Raw genomic sequence first — 20,133 nt, 5'->3', positions numbered from 1 at the left:
AGTATAAAGGAAGACAGTAGCTCACCTCTTTTCAAAATGGTAACAAGCTACTTTTTGTATTGGTGTAATTGCTGGTTTTTGTCACATTGTATTGTGCACCAAGTGAACACTCCCTCTATTCACTCATTTGCACTCTACCATTCAAAATTTTTGGGTCAATAATATTTTTTTAAAGTTTTGACAGACGTCTTTTATGCTGAATTTATTTACAGTAAAAATACAGCAAAACTGTAATATGTAAAATATTATTAAGAAACATTTCTTATTATTATTATTATCAGTGTTGAAAACAGTTGAGCAGCTTAAAGTGTTTGCGGGAACTGTGATACATTTTTCTGGGTTATTTGATTAACGGAAAGCATTTATTTGAAACAGAAATCTTTTGTAATATTATAAATGTCTTTAATGTCTCTTACGCTTCTCCTACACTGCAGGGACAAAATGTGTCTTTTCTCATATGTTTGTTTACTACTGTAATGCAGTTTTAACTTGTTTCAAATGAGATTATCTCTTCCTCCAAAAGGCTTTATAATGTGAGGCAGGCAGACGGAGAGGCTGGGGTTTTATTTTTGTTTGTTTACATAATTCAATTTCAAAGGAGCAGGGTTGACAAGCCTGGTAACCTTCAGATGTCCTCTTGGGCAGTCTTGGGGGCAGCAGGGAGAGGGGAAGAAAGGGAGATAGGATTAGGTCAAAGGTCAGCAGAATGGGAGGACGAACTGCTCCATCTGTCAGGCTGTTGGCTGATGATGTGTTTGGCACCCTGCTCCAGTTCGCCTCCTGTTGCTGACTATGACTGAGGCTTTCTACGTACTGGCAAACAACACAATCCCGCTAAACATCACACTTCACAAACATATATTGAAGTCTCAAAACTTGTCATGTCTTAGCATTTCTGTAGTTCAAATAGTAGAACATGACAGTAGAGCTGCCAAGGTCATGAGTTCCTAGAAAATACATACATACTAATAGCATGTATACGCTAAACATTAACTGTAACTAGGTTTGGATAAAAGCATTTGCAAAATGAATAAATTATATGTAAATGTATTGACACTCTTGACATACACTCAATCTTATACATTGGAATGAATTGAGGGAAATTTGGATTTTAAAAAGGACCTTTTAATTGAGTACAGACAAACATCTTTAAAAATTAACTACAAAATAGTTTAATTTCATTACACACAAATTACAATAGGTTTACAATAGCTGCCTATGTAGATGGTAGACACCTAGGCAGCACACTCGGAAACGGAGCCAATCAGTATAAAACGTAAAACAAAAATCACAAGACAGACGAAGCTTTTCATGGTTATGATCAAAATAAAATGCAAATACATGTGAATGGCTTAAAATAATGGCATTTTATTCAATTTGACCCCATTAATTTGTAGTCAATGTTCAAAGAACATGCTCCCAGTTAAGTTTGTATATTACCAAGTAAGAAAAGAACATTGATTGTGATGTTTGATAGAACATCTAAAAAATGTGCTGAGATGGATGGAAGGGGCATTGTGTTGGGCATCAGGGTACCCAGTGTGCAAGAGTGTTTCAGAGGCTGGACGGAGTGTGTTCATTATTCATAGTAATTGTGGCAGAGCTGAATAATGTCTCAAACAGTCTCTGTGCGGCGAGGTTAATTATCATCGAAAACAGACGCCTTGAGCTTGAGCAGCGGAGCGTTGGGAGAATAACCAGAGCTGTTGTTACAGTCATTTTCTTTTGTTGCTTCCAGTCAACAAAGCTGTGTAACCGCAGCAGTGCAGAGACATTTTCAAGCCAAGATGGTCAGGTTCAAACTGTTGAACCTGTCAACAGGACTCAAGGCCTGACCGTTTTCGAAGAGAGCCATGACAGAACGAGTGTGGCGTACTGAGAGCTACCTGTCGGAGTGATTCTACACGCAGGACCGTTTGTGACGGGTGCCGTAGAACGGATGTGATGTTGTGTGACCGTGAGGGTAGAGGGAACGTTAGTAACCACAGGTTATGAATAAACCTTTTTGATTATGTGTCGCCATCTGAGACTTCGAACAAATTGGACAAAAACAAATTACCTGTCCATTTAAATGTACCCTCTTTCTGAAGTATCAGGGAGTAATTGAGTGTTTCATCAACTTTGGGCACTTCTTGGCCAATGAAAGCTGCGATGGAGTCCAGACCTTCTGCTGTCAGTCTGAAGGTCTGGCTATCCAAACTATCAAGCTCCCACCTAAAGATAGTCTCAGACATGACCTTGCTTGCAAAATTCTATAGGATATTTTTGAAACATTGTAATTAATACAGTAGGTACTACAACTTCTCAACGTCAATGGTCTCCTCTTTGTGTTCGTGATATGTTACGTTGTTCAGCTTCACACTGTCAGAAGCTAATGTTTTGAGGCACACAACACACTGTGCTCTCTCTACATCACCCACTGTGATGTACTGTACTGGTGAATCAGAGGGTGAGAAGTTTGTCGCACGGCTCGCGTGTAGTGTAGACATTGTTTTGGCAGTTGTGACGTTTGAAGTAGATTCATCGTCTTTACGTTTACCTGCCACTGGCAGTCCTTTCACTTAAACTTAGTGAATCTTTCAAGCTTAGTGCAAAACCATGCATCATTCAGTTAGATTTTACACGGCTCCCTGCAATACTCAATTCTGATTCTTCAATCACAACATCTAGCGGCCTGTTATTGCACAATCGCTACAACTGTTAGCAGACCGCTAAAGCAGATACTGCGAGTAATCTTGAGGTAATAAAATATGTCAAATTAATATTTTGTGTTGAATTTGCTACTTATGTGACAAGTAGCCACATAATAAGCGGGATAATTTCGCAGTGGCTCTTGTATCACCCTGAAGACGTTTCTTTGCATAACAATCTGCTGACTGTACACAACCCACCCACAAACCTCTAAACTTGTGAATGAAAAGTGTTTAAGGAAGCTTACTCTTAAAAGAGCCAAAAGTGCCCAAGACACACTTAGTTGTGGCATGGAAATAGATCTTAAACAGTATTAGTCTTCATATTTTGCCTACATAGCGCTATGACAGAAAGGCAGAAGGGTTAGAGTGAAGTATATCTTTTTCATCACTACGCAGCATCTGTCTGTGTTCCTCTGTTTTTGCCACGCTAGATGGCGGATTGTGACAGGCCCATGCATCTTACTTTTACAGCCGGCACCTGCACATATTCAACGCAGTGGATTATAATAGAGAAGAACTACTCAAGTATTCTGCATCTGGACTTGCCCATTCATCACTAATGCAGGTCCGTCAGGGTTCCTGGATGCCTCGGTCAATACAGCACCCTTCTCCCCAGGCATTCATCAACCCAGGCACCGGTTGGCACGGAGAAATGTGTGTGATGGAGGGAGGCGGCTAAAACAGTAATTTAAGACACTGTAATGGAGTGTCTTTTTCTGGCTGGATCTCAGAAGGGGCATATCTGTCTGAGTCAAATGCGGCAACCCTTTATTTTACAGTTGTCTGCAGGAAGGCAAAGTGATAATTAATGTGGTGAATGTGTCTCCAAGTGCGAAAGCAAGGGTGGAAGTGAAAGTGTACGTGTGTGAGCGTGTGAGTGAAAGTGAGAGCGAGAAGTTGTATGTGTGAAATCGAGCATGAGAGATAAAGATATTGGCAAAATGACCAGACACCTATAGTAAGGTACTGTAGGGTTAGGAGATGACTCGAATATATCTCAGGTCTGTGCAACGGTGTCATGTTAGACATGGCGTAATTTATAGGGCTGGGTATTGACACAAATTTCATGATTGGATTCGATTTCGATTCACAAGCATGGAATTAGATTAGATTTCCATTCGATTCAATATCGATTATTTTAGATACAGCACATGTGCAAATTTTTGCGAGGGTTAAAAAACCTAATGCTGTAAAATATACATGGGAGTCAGTTGTACCAATGGTACTACATTACTATTATATTGAAGGTTAAACTTTATTAACTTATTTGTATACAAACTCATAGATTACACGCAAGGAAGACTTTTTTTATAATTTTTAAGTTAAGTTTTACATCTACATAATTATATTTCTACTCCAATTTGATTTTTAAATATAAACATTTAAATTGTGGTTGTCAAATTTTTTTACTGATTTATTCAAACATGGATTAAATGTTGAAGAATAAAAAAAATATATAATTAATATGTTATGTGGTGCAAATATTTATCAAAATGCTCCTCTCTAGAGTTTATTTTTCTAGCGGACTAACAAGTTTATTTCTGAGGTAAATCTGACGTTACTTGACATTGTTTACAAGCTGTTTAATTAACGTCTTTCTGCGGTTGAAACACTGATTGAGCGATCACATGTGACGATAAGTATTTCGGTAAGTTGTACTGTATCTTTTAACATATCTTCAGATGTTTATTCATGTTTATTTGTTGCTGAAACTGGTATTAAAGCAGAGGAGATGACCAGTTCACGTGCGGTCCGTGCTGCCGCTTCGCTTGAACTGAGGTGCCACTGCGATCTGTCTCGCCACATTACACAGCACCGAAACGGTTCTCGTAATAAAAATGTATGTAATTTTACATCTGAGACTTTGTATCATATCAAAAGTAATAAAGCACAAAGATTATTGTGATTTATTGGATGGGAGGTGCGATACAATGTTCCGTTCCTTCATCAATTTAAAACAGAATAGACTAATCAATTCTTAGGATTTAAGAATCAATATTGGTTTGTAAAATATGAATCGATTAAAATCTATAGTTTTTACCCAGCCCTAGTACTTTATGTAGCTTTAAATAATTCTGCCACCACCTCCGCTACATAGATGAGTTACTTTAGCACTATTCAGTGGTGGGCAGGTTGTCAATTGTAAATAAATTATGTATAAGAAAAAAAATCCCAACTTCTTTCGCAAACACCTGTTTTAATTTTTATTAGTTAATGAACACAGTTTTTGTCTTTGTTATATATTTTGTCAACTAACAATCTTGCTTGAAAGTTCTTTAGTCAAGTGTGTGTTTATAGTTTATAGTCTATTGGTGATCTCATTGGGCAACATGTTCCAGTTATAATGTGACCTTGATATCCAGTATGTAATAGGAACAAAAATATCTCTGGGACATAAAAGCACCTAGCTAAAGAAACACCCACACACAAACAGCTGCAGACTTTTCAGCATGTTTACTTGAAAATATGAAGGAGCATACAGTGAATTGGTTGATGGTTAGGTACGATGCCTGAATTTAGCTCGATGATTCACAGTGAGAGCTGTGGTGTGTTGGGGACTGAGGCACAGGGCACTTAGACAAACAAAGGCATGCAAATAACAAAACTCATTTACTTGCTTATTTACAATTAGAATGAGAAGGAATATGTTTGGTGGCCGCCTGTTTCTCAAGCTCATTATTTTTCAGCACTGGCTAAACAATGGAAGTTAAAAAATTTGAAAGAAAATAATAAAAAATGGACCTGACCCAACTTGCCAATGCAACCAATGCTGGGGCTCAATCAATGCCATTCAGATTTTTTTTCTTTTTTTAATGTAAAATTATGTAAAACGAACACAGCACACTGAAGCTGAAATATAACCAAGTGAAGACCTTTGAGTGTTGTGAAAAGAAGGAGAAGAAGAAGAAAATGTTTTACTCACGTGGGATTTTGTGCAGTTCATTCATGAACTTGTCTTTGACTTTGGAGAACATCTCATCTTTGGTCCCTCGGGGACCGGGCCCTGCTGCCTCTGTGCTGTTGCCCAATACCTCAGGTGCTGCGCTGGGCGCAGGGTTCCCCACCAGAGCCTCCCTTCGACTCATCGCTGGAAGTGGCAGCCAGGCAGAAGCTAAATATGAAAAGATGAGAGAGGGTTACTTATACTATCTGGAATATTTAAAAAGGAAATATCAGTCGCACATTCACAATTCTTCCAATATCTTTATCTGTTGGATAATGTATACCATAACATTTATGTAAAACTGCTGCAGGACAATAGTGGGAATTTTGATTCATTCCACTGATTTGAATCTTTTGATTCTGTTAAAAAAAGGCTCATTCAGATTCATTCCAGCGAGCATTTCTGTAGATTGCAGCATTGGACAAATAAGTGGCAACAATAAGTGTCTAACTATTATGAGTGAGTCATTGAATCATTCACTTAACTATTAGCAGTTGTTCACACAGAGCACATTTTCACATTCCACTGTGCTGCTTTTTTATTGCTTTTCTATGTAAACATGAGCTAGATAGATGTGCTTGACCATTGTGCTCTTGACCATTGTTAATTTTTGTAGCGTCTAGTCTATTGACCGTGTTCAGAAAAAAACGTCTGTCACGATTTTGTGTTCTGTGTGAATAGGCCCTAAGAATGTCATGAGAAGCATGCTTTTTTTTCTAGAATAATGGTGTATTTATCTACCAGATAAATACCAGGTGTACTCTTGAAGCTAATCAGCCAAACATAGTTAAAAAGGAAAGACTCAAAACACTGACTTGTTTTGCAAAGACATGCTGACTGATTGAACATCATGTATTATTTTGTTTAGTCATTAATTAGTCCAGTTCATTCTGTTCGTTCAATAAAATTCTCATCTCGTTCAGACTCAAAACACTAACTTGTTGAGTGTATTCGTTCACTGCTTGTTCAAACAAAAAATACTCCTTCACAGGTCACAAAATACATTTTCTCAAGTTTTTTGAAGTCATGGGAAAATCAGACCATCAAAGTAAACTCAAGTTGTTCACTTAAAAGATTTGCTCAAAAACACGGGGTTGTTCACAACTTGGCTAATGGGGATATAGATAGAAGGCATATAACAGGTCAGGATGTGAGAGATAGAGTGAGAATGAGAAAGATGAAAACTCCAGTGTGCGAGTGTCTAATCTAGTGTGCGAGGAAGGTGGAGAATGAGGTGTGACTATGGGAAGCCTTCGACTGCAGCATGCTCTGAACAAATGCGCTTGTGAGGTGTGTTTAGCTGTTTAAACATCCTCCCATCCATCCATCCTAATCTTTCGCTTGCGTTTACTCAGTCCTCTGTTCATTTACTCACTCACTTGCCTACAGACTCTCTCTGACTCACCAGTTCATGTGCAGTCAGTATGGCATCTCTCTTGTCAGTACCACCATGACCCCAGGAGGTCCTGAAGGCCAGCGGTAGGTCGTGGTACGTGCTGATGAACAGTGAGCAGACTATGAGCCGCCTTCTCTTCTAGCCACAGGGCACACAAGATCCGCCCACTCCCGCACAGCCGGTGTCGCTGCCATTGAACCTGCTCTGTAATTACTGCCACTGTCAATCACTCAGATGGAATAATAATAGATCGAATGAATGCAGCAGGTACGAAACCTCAAAGTTTAGTGGAGTTAAGAGTGAACTTGCAGCAAGTTTAATTAGACTTTCTATTGGGTGGGATGGCTCTCCTCCTTTCTCTACAGGTGATTGCCTGGAAAGAGGAAACTGCTGGAGCTGTTGCATTTGACAGGTTGTCATTGCTGTGCTCATGTCGCTATGGTGACAGCAGGATTGATAGCTTACAGATTATACGAAATGTGTGTCGGGTTTTCTTTTAGCTTGAAAGAGCATTCAAGTGCAAAATATAACACAATTTCATAAAATGCTTCAAAAATATTTCAGAATTTATTTTGTGTTTGGTTTGACAAAATAATTGTACATTTGATCTCTTACAGAGTCGAATAATCACAATGTTCTGCAGCTTCGAGGGTACTCTAATATGTGCTTATCCTCTTTCTGGAAAGACATTTTGCACGGGCTGTGTGCAATTTTCTATACCAGTGACACTGAGCTATCACTAACAAAAAAATAAATAAAAAAGTATCAGAACATGACACATTCTTTAAAGTACGTTGGACTACCATGTAAAATACTGTGACATGGCAAATGAACGCTAAATGGTCCATACTGAAATATTTTGTCTAAATACATTAATAAACTTCATGCTGTGAGTGTTTGATGATGATGATAAGTTAAAAAAATAGGTAGAGTTAGCATGCACAATTAAATATCCCTTATTGGCTGATGTACATAAAAAATATAGACGGGAAAAACAGGTCTAATATTGCCTGATTTATATATATATATATATATATATATATATATATATATATATATATATATATATATATATATATATATATATATATATATATATATATATATATATAAGCACAGCACTGGCCCCTCAAGACATGGTAAGAGAAAATGGGACTCATCAGACCAGACGACCTTCTTCCACTGCTCCAAGGTCCAGTTTCGAAAGCCTACATTGTCATCATGCATCGATGAGCCTTGGGCGCTCATCACCCTATGGACCACTATTGGTAAATTCTCACCACTGCTCACTAGGAGCAGCCCAAAAGCCTTGCCGTTTCATAGATACTCTGACCCAGTCGCCTTGCCATAATAATTTGGCCCTTATCAAAGTCGCTAAGAAATGTATTCCTGTTCATTTCTCCTGCATCCAACATGATAACTGATTGTTTGCTTACCCATCTAATCTACCCAGACCTTAATATGTAATATTTTGTTAATTGTGTAATATTCGCTACACCTGTGACTGGTCATAATGTTTTGGCTCAGTGTATGTACTATATATGTATACAGTTCATTGCACACTTTTACGAACCCTCAAAAATTAACCGGACACTAGTAAAACATCAATACTCTACTATAATGAAATACTAGCACTGTGGATGGTACTTGCAAAAATAAATAAATAATTAAAATAAACAACATATTTTATAAATATTTATATGCAAACTACCATGGTATTAACAGTAGACAGCATCATTGTAACGCGCTACAGCCACAGCACTTTTTTGTGGTAAGGGATATACAGTAGATGTTGACCAACAGCTGGTCAAGCCTGTATGCTGCTGAGCACAAACTGATGCTAATGACTCCAACACACCCTAACTGAGCTGTAGACACTATGGGGAAGTGTTTACATATGTACACAGCAGCAGCTGTGTGGTCTGCTGACACAATGGTGTGTGAAGAGCACAGGGTTCAACAGCTGTGGCACTCGCTAGCTATGGCTTTCCTTAGTCACACATCTCAATTGTTCAAAATTAGTTTCTATAGGATTTTTATAGTTGGATATCTAGTTGCTATGAGTCTAAGATGGAAGACTGATCAGGAACAGGTCTTGTCAAGCTACATGTCAAGTCTTGGCAAGTCTGGTTAACACAAGGCATGCTATGTGGACAAGCAACCAGTATTCTTTAACTTCCACACTGCAAATTTGCAAAATGTAACGTGTAAGTGGAAATATAAAAGTTTGTAGAAGATTGGTTGGGTGGATTGGTTCCTTGCAGAGGAAGGTTTCTGGATCACAAAGCTTGACAGGAGCTTCTGCTGACAGTCGAAAGGCCCTGTGTGTTTTTTGGAGCGCCGTGTCACTCTCCTGATATGATGTGGGCGGCAGTTGAGCTGGCAGCCGAGCTGAACTTTGGGAAGGTGGAGGAGGATGGGAAAAAAGATGGATTTTGTGTGCTTTTGTGTGTGTGTGTGTGCCGCACGTATGAATAGCGCTGCCGCACACCTGCGAAGCTAGACTGCTTCACACAGTGAGTCAGAGGAGTCCATTATAAACCTACACAAAAAGCCATAATTACTCACAAATGGATAGAGGCAGTGCAAGAATGTCCATTAGGCCATTACTATTTGTATCACACAGACAAAAGAAAGTTGCACATTTTAAGAGCTAAAACAGCTGGATGCAAGAGACATGCCTATGAGAGGGCAAACTTTGTGTAAATCAAGTGAATGTGCCCAGTGGACCTCGCAAGGAATACAGGCCCCCTTGGTCCAAAGCAAGGCTCACACAAAACGTAGCAAAAGCAGAGACGCGAATCATCCAGACTTTAAAAATACAATCTCCATAAAAAAGTAATGATGTCTCTACAGGTCTCTATCAAGTTTCAGAGCTTTAATAGCAGGAGCAGTTCTTGAGTTTGGAGATTTTGTGTAGTGTGCCTTTGAGATGAATGACTGATTGAAATCCGACTCTTTTTGCTGATAGGCACGCACTGAGGAACTCTAAAATGTAATTATTTTAACACAGTGGCTGAAGAACATCTAACCTTTTATTCAACCAAAACATGTTAGCTGTCAGATGCTGCTATTCAGTGATTAAATCGAACCTTGGGAGTGCTGGACTAACAGTAGTCTCAAATTGCCAGACCTTTGCATAAAACATGATCTACTTTGCATCTTATTCTAGACAAACACAGACGTCTGATGCTAAGGACGCCCAAATATGATCCCCTTAGCTGAATATATCTCTGCAGCTATATTTTTTTGAATGTGTTTGTTCTTACGTGCCATTTTAGGGTGACTATCTGAAATAGTTAGTACCACTGTGGGGAATTTTTTTTATAAATCCACAGCTGTACAGTTAACACAGAATAAAATATAGCTGTGAGGGGTTCAAAGGCTTGTAAACCTTTACGGCTTTAAGCACAATGTAAGATATTACATATTATATAGTACGTTTTCTGCAATTTGAGGTCATTTAACATAGAAATAGTGTTTTTGAATCCTTTTTAAGTATTATAGCATCACTTATGATCCGATCTCCATAAATGTTTGCATGCATCTTTAGAATCTGCATACTGCATGTGACATTTCCGTACCTAATTTTGTGAAGTTCTATGCAAATCAGACACGAAAAAGGCCATTTTCAGCCATACAATTATTTGTCATAGAAACACAGCATTTTACACCTTTTTTAACAGTTACAGCACCACCCATGACCCGATCTCTATAGTTTTTGCATGCTTCTTTGGAATCATATGTCGCATGTGCACACCCAATTTCACAAAGTTCTGGGTTTTCGTTTAGGAGTGATAGGCTATTGGGTACACATTTTCTAAATTACCCTATTATAGCTATCCAAATGCTAAAGTTCAAATTTTTTTTATAATTATTTAACTATAGTCCACGTAATTGTCCTGCCATGGTTTTCCAAAGGTTGAGTGAAAAATCTAAGATTAGTTTGTGAAATTAGGTTTTTCAAATAATCTCCAATATTTAAATAAACAAATTGATTGACAGCAGTGGTCCTAGAGGCAAAGTTGTTCAGAATTAAGAGTTCTATCATACAGTATGAATATCGTGTGCATTGTAAAAAAAAAAAAAAAAAAAAATTAAATAGAATTATGCACTAACCTGCCATCAATCTGAGTGTTTAGATTGAGGCGCTTGCAAGTAAAGTATATAAACTGCACTGACTGCATAATATGCATCCAGGATGCACCATACTTTCTTTACCCAGCCCAGTGTGGGCCGTGGCACTGAGCAGGTGAAAAATCCTTACCCAATTACCACTCTGCCAGATGGCACAGCATGGCTTTCATTGCACTCGCTCCGGTGCTCTGCACATCAAACCATGCTTCTCTCCCTCCTTTCCTTGCTTCCTGCCTCATCCTTCAATTTTTCCCAACTGGGTTGCGCTCCTCTACCAAAACCTCCACTGCTGCCAGAGCAAAACTACGGCCAGAATGTTGTATTTTCTGAACTGTAGTTGGAGGCACTTCAAACCATTTCAAAGTTACGGTTCAGCCCATAACTACCCAGGCAATAAATGCTAGTCATGTTTTTGAGTGATTGAGGGCAGGTGACAATATTTGGGCCTGTGAAATTGTGCTTTCTTTCATCATGCAGAAATTAAAAATATAGTGGCGCAAACGCACGTCTTGAATCACAACGACCATAATTTGCTTTGGACTTTGATCTTGGTCGCCTATATGTTCTGGTTTAAAGTTGAGGCTTAATCAAGCATGTAATCATCAATTACTTCCACTTAACTGGAGTTGACTTCCATTTGTCACCAGCGATATAGCCCTGTGACATGTTTATTGCATATTAAAAAAACAAATGCATGCATAATGCAATCAAGGAATGTTAGTGTGGAGTTGCAACCGAGAGAAGACATTTCATATTCACTGATGCACTGAAGCTCAATGACGAATCAACATGTGCGTAATGTGTCTTCACAAGTTTGATTATGTGTTTGAGTCATTTCTGACAAATACTTGCAGATGCACCAGTCTCTCAGCACTGGGTGTGAAATGGTGTGGATGGCAGTGATTTTGTTTCAAGAAGTTGTCATGCGAACGTCTACAAATTTGTTAAGGTGCGTATGTGTATGTATACAGTAACAAAGTATTCATCTAGTTGACTACATATTGCTCTGCTGTCATGCAAAGTCCAATTAAAGTTGAATAGCCTTTTAAATGCAGAGTTATTACTCTGATTCGATGAACCGCATTCAAAGTTGTAAATTGTTGATATGTGCACACCTGTGGCAGCATATCATTTGAGTGATTTATGTTGCTTGGCAACTGTAATGAGTGTACAGATACGTGTGGACTAATGAACTGTATTACTAGCTGAAACTAATTTAAAATTCGTAATAACAAAAGTGATGTCTTATTTACCATTGTACATTAGCAACATTGCTTCCCTAAATCCTGGGAACACACCTTACCAGTATTAAAATCACTGTAGTACATTGCAAAATGATTTTTCTATGTATTTTATATTTAAAATGAATATTGAATATTAAAAACTAACACACCTGGAGTTTGAGACAAAGTTGTTAGCAAGAAGCAAGGTGGAAAAAATACCTAAAAATAGAGTGTCACTAATTTGGCAAGCAAATTAGCATTGGAAAACAGGTGAAATGTAATCTAAATGAGGGTGTTGAGAGAAATACCAAAGTAAATTGTTATTTGTGCGGGTATAAATATTCTTGAACACATATTGTTTTATTTATAGATGTGTTCAATTTGCTGTGTTATTGAAGGGAGGAAAAAAGTGTTAAATTTGAAGGTGTAAAATGCAAGAAAAAAAAAACGGAAAGGGGAGGCTGAATGCTTTCTGTTCTGTATGTATGTGTGAATGAGTATTCGTATATATGAGGGAGCAAGTGAGGTGGCAACCGTCTGATCTCGATTTCTCTATTTGATGGTTTTGCTGTGGTGATTTTTCTGTGTGATGTGACTGTATGACATTTTTTATCGGAGTACCATAGTATGGGATGTTGTATTGACAAAATATGTATTGTACACTGAATTTGACTGCAATGAATTGAGATGATAGCATAGTACTTTGATAGAAGAGAATGATAACCATTACCATAAAGCATGGTTCCTTAAAGAATACCATAGTATTACCATGACGTCTTAATCAACAGATAAACAGACAAGTTGATCTCTCACATTTATGAATATGCAAAAATCTGCAACTTAACATGCACAACCATGTCTCTTTCTAATGTTGTGCTTGCATGAATAATGCATGTGGTTGTAGTTGACTGAAAAAAAGTGAGTTGAAAACAAAGGAAAAGTTCAAACCAAATCGTTATTTGAGCTAGCAGTGAGGTGCATATCTCAGTTGTAATGACTCTGGAAAAAGCTTGAGTGGGAAGAGGCTAATGGTCTGTAATTGTTTTGTCAAACAACGGGTCAGAGGCAGTAGAAAAGAACAAAGAAAAAGGACACATTCGGTTGAGTCTTAAAAAAAAAACACTAAAAGGAAAAAAAAAATGTCTGGGTGAATGCTATGGTTCGGATCAATATTACAAATCAATGAGATGAGAAAGAGAAAGAAAGAGGAGGAGGAGAGATGAAAAACACTGATAACACATAAACTGGCAGAGATTGGATGCTACAGGCAATGAACAGGCGTGAACACGGATGAGCAGCTTCGACCTCTCAGTGGCAACAACAACAATCATGTTTTCTGTGGTTATTGGTAGCTGTATTTGACTATATAATGACTCACTCTAAATACATATTGACATTAAGCTTAGTTGATTCTCCATTAGATTTTCTTTTGTGTTTAATCCTTTAGAGCACATTTTTTATCTTAGCTGAACAAAGCACTTCCTCATGAAGACAACTACTGAAATATCAAAAATAACTGCATAGCTTTAAAGCTAAAGTGTGTAATTTCGGCACCACTAACATTACCTAGCATAATTTAAAAATTATTGACGTTTTCACACAGGTTTTTCCTGTTTATAATTGTATCTTTATAAGCTGAGATACAAGAGTATTTATTGTCAAAAAAGAAAAAAAGAAAAAAATTAAGACAAACAAAAGTATGTATGGACCAACGCTTGTGTTTTCACAGGTAAGTTTTAATCTAGTTTTGACGTTGAAATTCAAAATTTTGTGTCTCATTTAAAGATAATGTTCACCAAGACGTTCAAATTGCTTTCCCGTGGGTATAAAGCAATAATCATAGCAAGATCTTTTGATTCAAAGGGAGAACTAACAATGCGGTTATATAAAAAAGAAATAAAAAAGAGAACTTAACACAATTAAAAGCTGTATGAAAGCAAATAAATAGTTCACTGATGTTGCGTCCAACAATTAAGAGCACTTTATTGAATTGCATGACGCTTATCAGACAAATACTAATTAAAGCCACTATAGTAAATGCCATTTCATTTTATGATCAAAACAAGTGTTATCTATAAAGGAACAGTACAGGAAATATATGAATATGCAAAGTGCATACTAATGGATTTTTAGTACACGCTGCAAGGTGGAATGTAGATAATCTGCATGAGAATATTTCTGTACTTTTATACAGTTTAAATGTTTGGTTTAAGCAATTGGTTAAAGGAATACCATGAAGACATGGTTTCAATTCTCAAGTCAATGTACATTTTCATGAACTAGCAGCCAGTGGAATAATTAGGCCATAAGGAACAAACTGGAATGTCAAGGGCAAAATGTACAATATGAATGTATAATTCACTTATTTTACAGCAAAACTGGCCAGTGGGGGAATTGTAGTAATTAACCTTCAGGAGACATTCATTCTGATACGGGACATGGTGACATTAAGGCAAAAGAGTCAACCACAGCTAAAGCTGATACACAGATGTGGCATGCTGGAAAAGAAAAAAAGAAAGAAAGACAAAACCATACTGTTATTGTCTGTCTGTCTATCTATCTACAATCACACCACCAGGCCAAACCAAGAAGAAAACCAGGCTGACTGTTGAGTATAGGCATGTGTGTGTGTGTGTGTGTGTGTGTGTGTGTTGGCATTTATATGCGCACAGGTGAGTGAAAGAGAGAGAATTGAAAGTAAGATAAGAGAAGTAGAGTTCTCCGGTGTCCATGGACTATGTTTAAGTCCCCTGCAGTCCATCTCTAGGGTAATGAAAGTGGAAAAGTTATTAACCTCGCTTTGCTGCAGGGCCACTGCTTCTCTATTTAGCCCATGCACAAAATCCCCCCTTTTTCAATTACCTCTCGCTTCTGCGGAGGATGATGAAAAACTCCTAAATTCCTTTTTGTTGCTTATAAACTACCCTGGATAAAGGACTTGAGACTGCGAATGCAGAATCACATAAAAAAAAAAAAAAACTACTATGTGTGCTAGGAACCCTCAGGGCTTTGCTCACTCATCAGCTCGCAGCTGCTCTCATTTAAACCCAGAACAAGTGTAAATAATGGACGTTTGGCTCAGGCGGGGCAGATCAGCTGTGGAAAAAGGGTGCATTGGGGAAGCAAGAAGCGATGGTAGTGATACAGACAGGTTTTTTTGGCATTTGAGTGTATTCTTAAGAGCAGAAAGCCAGCTGTTGTCTCATCGCACAACTTTCGTCCCCATCGAGCCTCAAGTTCAGGACAACTGTGTTTTTTTAACACCCCGACTTATTTGTGACTAAAAAGCTCCAATCATTTATTCATTAACATGACACCAGTCAAACACTCCGTCATGAAATGCTATTAGTCATCCAGTGTAGGCAATGGCCACAGGCCAGAATGTCTGTTGTTTATTTCATCATGTATTTTCCTTGTTTTGGAGTAATTGGAGCTCTGAGCCTCTCCCATGTACACACACACACACACACACATTTAGTGGTATAAAGGGAAAGAGAGTGACGTCTCTTGAGGAGATCCATCGGGAGCTTGGTGTCATTGCCATTGGTTGGGTATATATAGACAGGCAACAACTTTCTAGGAGAAACAATCGAGATATAGAGATCTCATTTGTGATTTTTATATCATATGAATAAGGTCTAACTGCTCAGCTTTAAGTTACCCTTCAAAAAATTCAGAATGTGCTGTTATTAACCGGTAAGTAATGATAGAAACCCCCCACAAATTACTAAAAAAATTACCAAAAAGCAAGAGAAAAAATTAAATAAACTTCTATATAGATCTGTATCTTGTCTGTCCACCATGTGAAACTCACAGCTCTCCATTTTGTACTATGTCTGCTGCCATTTTACAACATTAAGGTGAACAGACACAGACAATGGGGGCTAAAAAGGATATCTTTCATATAACAGGAAGGAGGACAGAGAAATAGACAGTGAGGAAAAAATGACAGCAGACAGTGAAGGGGGAATGGGACAGGAGAGGCCAGGACCCTTGAGGTTAGAGGAAAAAAGCTAGCTCCGAAAGATCAGAAGTGACAAGGTGAAGCAGAGCATGATGGGATACCACTGTGTGGTATTTTTGTGTGGTACACTTATATAAGTGTTATGAATATAGTAAAAGATACATATGAATCTATAATACAACGACAAAATAGATGCAACAACTTTAACAGTACATTTCTTAAAAACAAAGGCAAAATGTTAAAATTAATTTGAATTGACTTGAAAAAAGAAAGAAAAAAGGACAATGTTTTAGCTTATGTTATACTGTTAACTTCCTACGCGTGGTACATCACAGAAAAGAAGGATATGACTTCACATAATTTATTACTGATATTAAGTCTATTTTTGTTCTTCTACTTCTCATCCATAATTTCCTGCAATTAATTCAGCATGAATCGCTAAACGTAGATAGATCTTTTCAGCTTTAGGAACTTTATTTTCCATAAACTTTATACTTTAAATTTAGGAAACTGTAATGTGAGTTGTAATTTGAACTGAACTGACTACAATTTGAATTTGAACTGGAGCAGGACAAATAAATTACAGAATTCAAATATTCAACACAGGTTTTTTGTTTGTTTTCCAAACAAACTGATTTGACCAATTATGCCATTTGATGCAAATTAAGTGAAAATTATGATTTGTTCAGCTCAACTGTCAAAACACTCCTTTACTTTGGAGCAAGAGCATTTTGTGAAATGAACTGTTATTTTACATTGATAAATAAAATGGAAGTTAAATTATTAAAACAAAAAGGCAATAGGCAAAAGATATAGGCAAAAGTGAATTTATTAAATAATATAAACTATAATGAATATATGCAAATACCTCATATGTGATCATGTTTATGGTTATTTATATCTAAAGAAAATGTTAAAAACTACACTTGGATTTTATTTTTCCATTCCATTCTAACATTATTTCCCTTAAAGGTCAATTTTTAAACTTCAATTATTCACTGTTTGCAATCTTCATTCAAAATTAATGAGAATTTAGGCATTCTCAGTTCAATTCTTCATCACGGGTTTGATAAATACGGACTCGGACTGTATAAAAGCCTTAATGTGTGTTCGAGCAAGCGCTAAACAGCTCATTATGTCTACAAGGGCAGAGGGGTGATTAAACAACAGCAACAATATGATTACATTTGTAGCCAGGTTACTGGTGTGTGTGTGTGTGTGTGTGTGTGTGTGTGTGTGTGTGTGTGTGTGTGTGTGTACTTGGTATACATTACATTGTGGGAACCATAATGTCCCCACAAGGATAGTAAAACTAAAACCTGAGATCACCTCCATTGTGGGGACCAGCCAGCGGTCCCCATGAGGGGAACGGGTTAATAAACATACTAAATTATATATTTTTGAAAATGTAAAAATGCAGAATGTCTCCTGTGGGTAGGTTTAGGGATAGGGGCAGTGTAAGGGGATAGAATATACAGTTTGTACAGTATAAAAACCATTACGCCTATGGAATGTCCTCACAAGGATAGCAATGAAAGCTTGAGTGTGTGTGTGTGTGTGTGTGTGTGTGTGTGTGTGTGTGTGTGTGTGTGTGTGTGTGTGTGTGTGTGTGTGTGTGTGTGTGTGTGTGTGTGTGTGTGTGTGTGTGTGTGTGTGTGTGTGTGTGTGTGTGTGTGTGTGTGTGTGTGTGCGTGCGTGCGTGCGTGTGTGTGCGCGTGTGTGAGAAAGAAAGAAAGAAAAAAAGAAAGAAAAGAGAATTGATTGGTATACCCTATTACTTCTCTTTTTATTCTTTATAGGTGGGTGTCAGATGTGATGCAGTGCATGCTAGCAGATTGCTTTTGGATCAAGAGCTCGGCCTCTCTCTTTCTCTCCCTCTCTCTGCCCTTCTCACCTGTGATTTACAGTGTCTGTAAGATCCCTGTACACCTCTATAACTGAAAAGGAAAGAATGGGATCGGCTAAACTCTCAGTGCACAGGACACCTGACCCTCCAACGCTACCAGTCCGTCTACACTGATGTACGAGACACCGGCTCTAGAAAGAAACCACTTTATATTGGCAAATTTGACCATAATATAACTGGCTCAAAACTCTGTGGGCTGATAAAACACTCATAAATGACATCACTACTTATAGACAGGGCCCCGCCTCATGGTTCCCCCGAGATTTGTGGTACGCCATCTATCCATTAATTTGCACTGTGCTTCTTCCACAGATGCAGCTCTTAACAACTCATTCTGCTCTCTCCATGACTCCCACGTTGGCGAGTCTTTCATTTTTTGTAGATAAAGAGGGTATTTTGCAGCTGGCACTTCACACACACGCTCACACAAGCAGTCAGTATGTTCTTGCAAGGGCTGTTTGTCCTGAAAGTGTGAATTTGAATGTTTTTCAGCGTTACGTAACACTCTACATTTTAGGGTTTTATCCTGTGGAGTGGCTCTATGAAAAAGATGAATCCACCGCTGCTGGCAGCACTGGTTTTGTGATTTACATACTTCCACAGGCAGTCTGAGAGTCTCTTCTAATCTCAGAAGGCTTTGGCCTAATCCAAACCTCCTCAGGTTTTCCCCTTGATTAATTTAGAAGAATAGCAGAATGGTTCAACCCAGACTGCTTCCCTGTACCTTTTCATTCAGTATTACATGTACAGCCCAGAGGTGAGGATTTAGGATTAAGACTTTGGTTTTGTATTTGATTTTGATTTTTTTTTATGTCAGTCAATTCACTTGGTGCAAATGGGCAGTCATGTTTTAGTCATGCACAGCTCCTATCTACTTGAATTGGAAAATAATTGATTTTTGGAAAAAATAAAAAATAATCTGAACTACGGGGTCTACCGACAATGCAATTTGCATATTAAAATGTACAGCCTAAACATGAATTGACACCATTTACTTTCTTAATACATATTTGTTGTCTTCTTGTGCATAATCAGTGCAAATTATGTTTTTGATCTTTCATCAAAATATAATAACTTGCCCCACAACTTAATTAGCAATGAATTAAATAATGCTCCCAAATAATAATAAAAAGTCCCATTATGCAAGTAAAATTAGTTGTGAATGTGGTTTAAATACATTAAGGCAGTTATTTAGCTACATTCATTCTTATACATAATAGCAAACAAACTCCAACAAGGGGGTCTGTGTAATTTACAACGTGCTTTGTCCAAATACTACCGTACTAATTGTACTTTCTTGTCACCAGCAAACTGTGTACATAAAGTCGGAAAATCATTTTACTATTTCTGAATTATTTACTCTAACGAAACACTTGAACCCCTGCCGAAAAGAAGCTTCTTAGCTTAACCAAAAAGACTTAGACCAAAAAAAGAAAGTGTTACTAAAACAGCATGACTATTCACCTAGATCAACACCAAACTGCACTAACCAGCAATAGTTGGTCTATACACACAAGCACATTTAGAGTGGCTTTCTATTTGGGAATAAAGTAAATTCTGGTATGTTTTTTCACACGCTAGCAGAACGAGGAAGTGATAGACGAAGATAGAGAGAGGTGAGGATGAAATAAGAGGAAGTGTGATGGAAAGGGGTTCTGGTGATGGTGTGTATGTGTGTGAGATGGTTGAATTGTGACAGGTAATCTACAGTGCAGTGGTTCTAGTGTTCAGCATTCTCCTCTTTGATGTGAATTGACAGTCACAGGACAGTCTGACTGATGTTTCCACTTCTCACTCCCCGCATGTCTCAACAAGCTGTAACATCTCTCTATCTCACTCTGTGAAGGACTAACTGTGCTAGAGGAGAGTG

The 20,133-nt window shown here is 37.9% G+C and overlaps 1 protein-coding gene across 7 annotated transcripts in view; it reads right to left on the bottom strand.

Moving 5' to 3' along the window:
• The window catches only part of syt1a (synaptotagmin Ia), a 199,228-nt gene that overhangs the window by 26,259 nt on the left and 152,836 nt on the right, over window positions 1-20,133 (bottom strand). For all 7 annotated transcript variants that reach the window (XM_079622186.1, XM_079622185.1, XM_079622187.1 and 4 more), the window contains one exon: window positions 5,617-5,805. In XM_079622186.1, coding sequence (XP_079478312.1) covers window positions 5,617-5,779 — 163 coding nt within the window. In that variant the 5' untranslated portion in view covers window positions 5,780-5,805. The remainder of the gene's footprint in view (window positions 1-5,616; window positions 5,806-20,133) is intronic.

Source organism: Phoxinus phoxinus (assembly GCF_949152265.1).
Source record: "Phoxinus phoxinus genome assembly, chromosome: 9".
Taxonomy (NCBI): Eukaryota; Metazoa; Chordata; class Actinopteri; order Cypriniformes; family Leuciscidae; genus Phoxinus; species Phoxinus phoxinus.
This window is presented reverse-complemented; position numbering and strand designations above follow the sequence as displayed.